Raw genomic sequence first — 9986 nt, forward strand, 5'->3', positions numbered from 1 at the left:
TAGGCTTCTGTAGTCTTGTTTATCTGATAGAATTGCATACTCCATTTTTGTTGTTGTTATTGTTGTTTTTGTTTTTTTTTTCGATAGAATTTTTGAAATGGATTGTGCTCATAACTGTCTGAATTTATCATGAATTTCTGAATTCGCTTCACTGTTAAAGTAAATAACAGTTTCTAACCGAAATCAGTGATAAAATATCATAATCAATATGTCTTCAGTCCAAGTGAGAAGTCATAAAAAGAAATATTTACCCTAAAAGCTAAGATATGACAGCAAACGCCTTTATTATAGCTATATATAATTATAACAATTAGGGATATTTAGAATCTAGTGGATAAGGTGTCGGCTGCTAAGTTCAGGGTGGTGGGTTCGAGTCCCACTGGGGTATCGGCCATGGCTTCTTAGGTGGCACGTACAGTACCAGCTGGTAGGAACTACATTTTGGACTATTTTACTCCCTTTGCAGACGTTTTCCTTTTGCATTCATGACGGGAGAATGGAGGAAAGTTCTTGTGCTGACTTTAGTAAAGGTTCTTGTGCTGAATTTAGTAAAACAGAGGTATATTTTCAGATTGTTTTGTGTTTTATTATTGGTAACATAATTACGTACATATATCTCTACAGAAGTGAAAGTTATTGTAGTTGAAGTTAACGCCTGAAAATGCGGGTGTCTGCATCCTCGAGGTATTGAATGAATTATGAATTCTATACTTTAAATGAATGCAGTGAAATAGAAACAGTCAGCCAGTAGCAGGTGAAAGCTTATTTAACGTCGCAAACAACACCAGCCACAAAGCTCTTTTGCGACAAACAAGATATTCAGTAGATACTTGACTGTGCTTATTTGACCGCCTGTTAAAGTCCTTTAAATGCTGATCAGTGCCATTCTAGGAAGCTGTAAGTTCATTTTTTCTTTGGTACGACGCGACCGGAGATAGAGCCCCACTCCCTCACTTATAGCCAACTTGTCAACCGAGCTGTTGAAACATTTGTATACATACCAGGTATTTTAATAAAATAACCTGGTTTTGCAAACAATTGTCATTTATATATTCAGACCACCAGAGGAAGTGGTGAGAGACTGGCAATGATGTACTGAACGAGCATGATGGAAAGACAACATAGTCAAATGGGGGTATATTTCTAATTCTTATACATTACTGACGTGACAAGAAGTGTTTGAGACAGCATTTTTTTTTTTGCTTTTAAAGTTTTAATTTGTCCAGGGTTTTAAATATCAGCACAACTTGCATTGTTTTAGGTTTTTTTTTTATTCCAAAGTATATTTTATTGCTGTGTGGAAATAAATCTGCTATGTACACGTTGGTTACTTTTTCTACCTCATATGGTGTCCTAACAAAGTCATTGATACTATTAATGATACAAAAAGCTAGACGGCTTATTTTTGAGTGCGGCTTATTTATGAGCCCTTTTTGCCTGTAGTGAAATGGCGGCTTATTTTCGAGACCGGCTTATTTTCGAAACCGGCTTATTTTCGGGATTTCAGGGTATTTTAATAGAATAACCTTTTTTTGCAAACAATTGTCATTTATATATTCAGACCACCAGAGGAAGTGGTGAGAGACTGGCAATGATGTACTGAACGAGCATGGTGGAAAGACAACATAGTCAAATGGGGGTATATTTCTAATTCTTATACATTTTCATTAGTATAATAATTAGATTGCTAAAAAAGCGTTGAAATAATTTATGTTGAAACTTGTAGTTATTATTTTGATTAACTTCTTTGAACAACTAAAGGCAAGCAAAATATTTTTATAACCAAATTTATTTTGTATGAAAATATTTGTTGAAGCTATGTGTTGATATCATTTAGCTATACAGGGATCATTTTAATTATAGTTTAGTTTTTTTCTTGTTTCTGTTTTCAGGTTTGTCATAAGCCTAACTTGTGCATAGCCTGCGTTGATAGAGAGCCTTCAGGATATTTTCATCTATGTGACCTTACCGCCTGTATATTTTGTACACTACATATTTTTAAAAACAATGTAGGAAGAAATACTCTAAATGTGGGAGTAAACTGAAGCTGTCAGAAACATTTACAACTATAAAGTATTTGATATATCAATGTTAAGTTATTGACATCTTATTTTTATATAACGTTGAACCAGCTATAAAGAGTCAACCATGGCTACATCTTGTATCTACTAATTTACAGGACATAAGGCAATATATATAATGTTAAGTTTGTTTTTGAATCATAATATATCAGGTGAACAAGAGTAAAAGTTGAGTAAAAGTCTCCCCGTACATGGACGTAGTGTTGTTATATTTTTGGTTCTTTTCGATCATTGAGAACATTCCTTTACACTGTAAAAGAATTCCGTTTAAGCCGGTGCTAGGAGACATAAGGGGAACTGCACATTTCATTACATCTCCATAAACAGAAAAATGAAACAGACTGTGCTATTGTGCCTTTTCGTATTACGTTAACAAATTTTTAACCTTATCTCATGAAAAAGTGAGTCTGTTCTTATATAAAAGTAATTACTGTGTCCATCTTTCTGTCTTTCTATAAATCTGTAGAATTTTAGTTTAAACATATTTATTCCCAAAATAGAGTACATTATATTTATACGTATGACATACTGTAGTGAAGACAAAACAGGAAAGGATAAGAATGGAAGACAAGTCTTATAGAATTCTTCTCCTTTGCGGACAAAATATAACTGTATGGGCATATCGAGCTTCAATCTGTAATGGGGCTAGGAATATAGTCTTAAGATATGAAAAAATTATTATATGAAAAAAAAAATTAAAAAAAAAAAATTAATAAATCGCTGTGAATGTAAAAAATGGAAAGGGGACAATGTATACATGTATGGTAGAAGAAAAGTATTCACATAAATGTAGAGATTAGAACAAGTCAAAGGTAGAATAGAAGAGAGAAAGTGGGAAGAAATGGGAATGTCTTAGAGTTGCTAACCAAATCTCTTACTTTCGGAAATATATGCCTGTACATGAGTAAATATAGTCATGTTATCCTGATCAGATAGGTCTTGGTTTCCAAACAGAATAGTATCCAAGTCAATTTCGAAATTCCGCAGATTATTAAGAAGATCGTTGCGACAAAGATCGAAATTTCTGCATTCAAAAAAGAAATGGAAATTAGTTTCCATCTGTCCACACTGGCATAATGGTGTAAGAGAAATACTTTTTAGGTAAAGATGTTGATTCAATGCACTGCACTTAGTTCGTAGTCGTGTATGGAGCACCTGGAGTTTTCTAATTCCGGTGTAGTAATAGGCTGGAGTACGCTTCTTTATTTTTATTTAGATTACTTTTAAATGATGAAAGTGTTTCCAAATTACGGATATCTGGTCTCAATAAATTCCAATCACGTACAACGGAAGGCAAAAAAGAATTGAAATATAAAGATGTTCTTGCAGGTACACCATGGATATTTTCAGAGTTTCTTAGGTTGTAGCGAGTATCACCTGAGTCAGGAACTAGAGAGGATAGATATGCCGGAGTCAGATTAGATTTCATTTTAAAGAACATAAGAAGTCGATGTTTGTAACGTCTATCGGATAGTGGCTCCCAGGGTACTTCTCTCTTTAGGTTTTCCAAAGAAACAAGTTTGGTAGCTCCGGAGACTATTCGAGCACATTCATTTTGAATTTTGTCAAGTTGATCCATTTCATACTTTGTACAGTTACCCCACACCACGTCTGCATATTCGAGTATTGGCCTTATGAAAGAAATATATATAGTTTCAAGGGAGCGACGGTCAAGTGAGAATTTCAATTTACGCATTATATTAACCCTCTTCCAAGCTTTTGCTACAATGTAGTTGATATGAGAATACCAGCAACAATCATTTGACAGGAATACACCAAGATGTTTATGTTCGAGTACCTCTGGAATAATCTGGTTAAACATTCGAAGAGGAGGGTGTAGTTGAAAATTTCTTTTTCTTGAAATTAAGAGCGCTTCTGATTTGGAGGGATTAAATTTAACAAGCCATTTTTCTGCCCAAGATGAAGTTGTTTGGATATCAGACTGGAGAAGATTTGCCGCAATGTCCGGTTACTGAACTATAATGTAAAGACTTGTGTCATCAGCAAACAAGTTGATGCATGATCTGATTTCATCAACGATGTCATTGATAAAGATAAGGAAAAGAAGAGGCCCGAGAATTGAACCCTGTGGAACTCCAGCTTTGAGAAAAGCCCAGTTCGATTTGACACCTGGCAGTACAACACGTTGACGTCTATGTAAGAGATAATCCTGAAACCACATATGAAGAGAACCTGAGATTCCTGCGTATTTTAATTTACATAGTAATCCTTTGTGCCAGACTTTGTCAAAGGCCTTACTTATATCGAAAAATACCGCACGAACCTCTAGACCGTTATCCAGAGCCTTACAGGGAGTATCGTATATGAAAACAAGTTGATTAACTGTGGAGTCGCCCGGAATGAAACCAGACTGTACAGGAGTTAGAAAGCGAGAATCATGAAGATGGTTATAAACATGCTTGAAAATAAGACGTTCAAGAACTTTTTCAATAGTGTTTAAGAGTGATATTGGATGATAGTTATTAGGAAGAGTGGCATCATCTTTCTTGAAGACTGCGCTAACATGGGCTTCTTTCCATGTGACTGGAACAGTAGAAGATTGAAGTGAAGCATTGAAAAGGTCACAAAGAGGAAAAGATAGTTCATGAGAAGCCTCAAGTAGAATTCTGTTACTTATACCATCAGGACCTGCGGCCTTGTGAACTGGTAGAGATTTCAAGACATCTTCAGTTTCTGCCGGAGAAAGATGAATTTCATTTAAAATAGTGGTAGAATTCGTTAGACCAGGATTAGGTATCTCTATATTTTCGTCATCAATGTATGTCTGCTCTTGGAAGTAATCATTTAAAAGGTTAGCTTTTTCAAAATCAGAAGACGTAGTTTGTCGAGTGTTGGAGTTATATAGTGGAGGAATAACATTGTTGTTCGTTCTAGAGATGAAGGATTTTAAGGTAGTCCACCAATCTTTTGAAGAGAATGATCCGTTTTTAAGTTTGTCTGAAAGTTTGATGAAGTATTGTGATTTGGCTTCCCGGATGAGCAAAACAGGTTCATTTCGGACTTGTCGAAATTTTTGCCAGTGATGAGGTGAGTTTGTTCTCTTAGCTTTTCTGTAGATACGCTTACGCTTTCGTATGTTCTTCCTTATATTATTGTTCATCCAAGGGACGTCTGAGGGTCTAATTGTGACATTTTTATTAGGAATGTTATGTTTTGAAATGACTGTGATTTGATTGGTTATATTGGAGGCGTATATATTGATATCTGGATCGATACAGATATTCCAATTGAAATTGTCGATTTCTGCTCTTAGGCTATCGTAGTCACCCCGATCATATTCCCATATCAGTCTGTCAAAGCATTTTTGTTTCAGTTTATTAAATTTGAGAAGCCCGAAGATTGGAACGTGGTACCGTTGGTCTTGTTCAAGAAAGTGTTCCCCAACACCTGAAAGAAGAATGTTATTTCTGTTTGTCACGAAAATAAGGTCTAGAATGGATATCGAGTGTTCAGTGAAATGGGTTGGTTCTTCAATAAGCTGTTCGAGATTAAATTGTTGCGTGATGGAAAGAATGTTTCTGTGTGGAGTTGGACATAGAGCATTGTAGTTGAAATCTCCAGTGATTATTATATCCGAGATGTTTGTGTCAACTGCAAGACCAATAGAATCTTCAATCAGGTTATTGTATATGGTGTCAGAACTAGGAGGTCGGTAGAAGACTCCAAATAGTATATGTTTATTATTACAAAGAACTATTTCCACCCATAGACATTCGAGACGATTGATCTCAAGGTCTGATCTACGCAGGTAATGTATATTCTCTCTAACATACAAAATAACTCCTCCATGAGAATCACCATCACGATCTTTTCGTTCAGGTTTATGATATGAGTGCAGCACTAAGTCTTCAGAAGTAATTGAGCGATTTAACCATGTCTCAGAAAAGGCTAAGATATCAAATTCAGAAAGTTCTGCGTATAAGATATCGAGTTTGTGTTGTATACTCTGAACGTTTAAATGTATGAAAGAAAGATGGTTTGATATCGCTTGTGCATACGGTGATGTATTTGACTGAGATGATACAGAAGAAGAAGTTGATTCTGGACCTGGATTCCTGTGGACATCTCCAGCGGTAAGTAGGAGGCATACAAGCCATAATGAGAATGTGACAACAAATAAGGAACTCAAAGTATGCATAATGAACAGGCGATTATCATGTAGTCGGTTCATGTTCGGCTGCATGGTTCTTCGAGGATATTTTATATCGTTGCAGATAAGAGCATTCGCTAACAAAGAGTTGTGCAGTGACAGGACGTACTCCGGACAACTATAAATACTTACGAATAGAAGGAAGTGGGATAAAACAGGTAGGCAACCGTGGTATCGATACGTGTACGTGACGGCATGTTTTGGCAATAATTTAGTGGTCATGTGATTGAAAGGTTGGATAGTATGAATTCAAGAAAAGCCGTCATAGGAATGTGGATGAAATCAGGATAACTTTTATATACTGACGAGATAAAGAAACGCCTCATTGAAATTTGGCGTTATTTTTTTCCTAACGCTTTTAATTGTTGTGAAATGTAGTAAATCTACATGTACTCTGACCGACAAACACAGTGAACAAAAACTCGCGCGATTTCATTCAGCCATTTGTTCACTTCATGTACCTGGTCATGATTTCCTCGTGCAGTCCGTGCATGTAAACCATGTGGTTTGATTGAACGATTTTTGCACATGTACATGTGTAATACGACACACAACCATATTTTCAGCTATTCTCTGAAAAAAACATTAGTTTTCGTAATACCGAGGCTGAATTCTGAAGAGAGGGCTCAGGTTTTGGCTATGCTTGAATGTGGGCGAACGCAGGAACAAGTTGCTAGACGTTTAAACGTCTCTCGTTCGACAATTGTGCGTCTTATTCGACGTGTTAGAGACACGGGAACGTCTATCGATAGACCACGTTCAGGTAGACCGCGTGTAACGTCAATACGACAGGATAATTATATACGTCAACGTCATTTACGTGACAGATTTGTGACGGCGCAATCTACGTCACGTATAGTAGTAGGTAACCGTGGATGTCCAATTAGTCGACATACAGTGAGAAATCGACTCAGAGAACGCGGAATTACCTGTCGTAGGCCCTACCGCGGTCTAATTCTAACGTTACGCCACCGTCACCAACGTCTTATTTGGGTCCGCAACCATCGCGGCCAGCGTTGGCAGAACGTAGTGTTCAGTGACGAGTCGCGTTTCAACTTGTGGAACGCCGACGGACGTATCCGTGTCTATAGACGACGCTATGAACGCTACGCAAACAATTGCGTTTTGGAGCACAATCGTTACGGTGGAGGTGGAGTAATGGTGTGGGCAGCAATCAACCATAGGTTTAAGTCCCAAATCGTCGTTTGCCAAGGTAATCTCACAGCCAGGCGTTACATCGACCAGATATTACGTCATGTAGTTGTCCCTTTATTCCGTCAACGTCAAGGATTAGTCTATCAGCACGACAACGCGCGACCTCACGTTGCACGCGTCACCAGGGACTTTCTACAGGCTAGAAACATTAATGTTTTACCTTGGCCGGCGTGTTCACCGGACTGCAATCCGATTGAACACGCGTGGGATTATCTCGGACGGCGGTTACGCCAACGTCAACCCCAGCCAGCAAACGTCCGGGAACTGGTAGCAGCGCTGCACCAGGAGTGGGCCAGAATCCCACGGTATCTGTTACGCAACTGGTGCGGCTCTATGAGGCGTCGCCTTGCTGCTGTGGTTGCTAGCAGAGGTGGCCACACGCGCTACTGATTTTTCTAATGCAATTTCTCCGACCGGGCTATTAAAATTCAAGATTTAAGCTTAATGCGACAATGAAATGATTTCTTATTGACCATAAATTCTTGTAAAGCATCTAATTTGCGAATGGCATTGTTCTTTTCTAATTTTGAATCACGGTTAACGAAAAATTGTATACCGAGTTTGAATGAGGCGTTTCTTTATCTCGTCAGTATAGTTTACAACCCCGAATGAGACATAAAGGATAAGAAAGCATGGGCCAGGAGTTATGTACCTGAGGCAAGTAAGAAAAAGTGTACAGAAAAATAGAAGCATATTTAGGAAGAAGTAGTAGATGAGATGTTATCAGTGAGGGAAAAGTCTAGTATTGAAAGCAGGCCTCCTTGAAAACGTCATTTGTCTTTTTAGCAAAATGGTAAGGACAATTTTGTTCAGACTTATTATCTGGTCGCAATGTTATTGTTAAAGTGAATGCTGTTTCGGCATACGTTTAGATTGAGAAGAATTCTATGGACAAATTATGAAATAACATATATAACGTACAAATAAAGTTTCACACAAATCATAAAAGTGAACATATTTACATCCACATACAATCTTGGAAACATTCTTATTCGTGTGAGGAAAGACGGTAACTAACAATCAACATTTACATTTGCTATCATATAAGCTAGTTAAAGGAAACATATATTTTAAAATTTGTCAATATTCCTAATGGTAACAAATTAGTGTGTAGCATAGTTTAGATACAAACTTGTACGCAATGTTAGATTTTAGGTTTTTCGTTTATAATTTAATATAGATTGTTTTGGAGTGTTTAAAAGTTTAATTATAATTTTAATATAATGACTTCATTTAAAAGCAGAACTTATGAAAACAGGAACATAACTACATACATTACTTGTCAAGACTGAATGTGGAAAAGACAGAAAAACAAAGTCATTACGTGCAATATCTAACTAGGTAGTTTAACAAAAAGGAGGTCTAAAGTAAACCAGGCAGTCTTATAAATGTGCATTACATAAATAATGTGAAGCGACACTAGAATTGTGCTGGATGTTCGTCACTATTGATCGTAGAAATAGTCGCATTGACTGTGCAATGTATAGGAAAAATAACTGGGTATCACTAAATCGTGCATATGCAGTTTAGTAAATCAAATTATATTACACGCAAAAGTGAAGTACTACTTAAGGGGACGCATACTTTGAAATTAGAAAAAAGTGGGTGGGGTATGATAAAATTTACCTGCAAAAAAGTACAAGGTTAAGGTACATGAAATGGATACTGTTTCAACTGTTATAAGTACACAAAGGATTGCTCACTAAAATAAAAATGAGAAAACTGAAACAAGAAAGTTATTGTTGAATTACATAAGACTTATTGTGTACATTCAAAGTCAACAATTAAGACTTTTTGGTGCGAAAATAATAGTGCTTCTCCTTGTCCAAACATTTATCAATGTCCTACATATTCTAATTTAAAGAAAGAATGTGAAATATGGTCACTGTCTTGCTTTTCATTTCGCATATGTAAGCTAAAACACATTATTTAGTTTGTTTACAAAGTAGTGCATAAGAAAAGATACGGTGGTCAAGGAATGCCACATTCCAAAACTAAAAGAGTATATTCCCCTTAATACATTAATCATTTATCGTTACAGAAGTCTAGTGGCTTACAATAAGGGCCTAGAAATGTTGCCATTATTAATTTTTAACTTGGTATTCATGAACTACAATGCACTTAAATATCAAAACACATTCAACAAACTTTTGAAAATGTATTGTCTTAAAAATCCCTAAAATAAGGTATGAAATTTGGTTGAGAGGTCCATGGCAATCAATGTGTATATGTGCAAAAGTAACATTCTAATCTTGTTCACAAAAGTTACTAATACACAGCAGGCATGTCAATGATCAAATCTGGACGAATATACAGTTATCCTCACTTTAATGTCATTTATAATTTGTCCTTGAATTCTCCACCATACTTTTCATAACTCTGTTTGCACGAGTTGCACGAGAATGCTGTCATTCACGTAAAAAAATGGGGTCAGATAAGTTGTAAATGCAATATCATGTAAACGTAAGTAATGGATTATGCAGTTCAAGATAAACTTTATCTCATAACGTAACGAACAT

The 9986-nt window shown here is 36.4% G+C and overlaps 1 protein-coding gene and 1 long non-coding RNA gene across 2 annotated transcripts; one reads left to right on the forward strand and one right to left on the reverse strand.

Moving 5' to 3' along the window:
* Positions 1–202: 202 nt before the first annotated feature.
* On the forward strand, positions 203–2263 carry LOC128553015 (uncharacterized). Its single transcript, XR_008369223.1, has 3 exons — positions 203–1135; positions 1562–1639; positions 1893–2263. It is a non-coding gene; the product is annotated as an uncharacterized LOC128553015 (long non-coding RNA).
* Positions 2264–2508: 245 nt separating this feature from the next.
* Positions 2509–6285, reverse strand: LOC128553017 (uncharacterized). Its single transcript, XM_053534121.1, has 2 exons — positions 4366–6285; positions 2509–2541 (listed from the first exon to the last, which is right to left on the reverse strand). Exons 1-2 carry the CDS (start codon positions 6283–6285, stop codon positions 2509–2511), a joined length of 1953 nt encoding a protein of 650 aa, XP_053390096.1.
* Between the last annotated feature and the right edge of the window lie 3701 nt (positions 6286–9986).

This window comes from Mercenaria mercenaria, unplaced genomic scaffold (assembly GCF_021730395.1).
Source record: "Mercenaria mercenaria strain notata unplaced genomic scaffold, MADL_Memer_1 contig_3385, whole genome shotgun sequence".
In the NCBI taxonomy this organism is placed as follows: domain Eukaryota; kingdom Metazoa; phylum Mollusca; class Bivalvia; order Venerida; family Veneridae; genus Mercenaria; species Mercenaria mercenaria.

Bases quoted from the DNA above. Each gene is read 5' to 3' on its own strand.
- LOC128553017 (XM_053534121.1), bottom strand. From the start codon at position 6,285: ATGCAGCCGAACATGAACCGACTACATGATAATCGCCTGTTCATTATG. The intron at 2,542-4,365 runs GTTCGTGCGGTA...AAAATTCTACAG, and splicing joins CTCTGGATAACGGTCTAGAG to ATTTATAGAAAGACAGAAAG.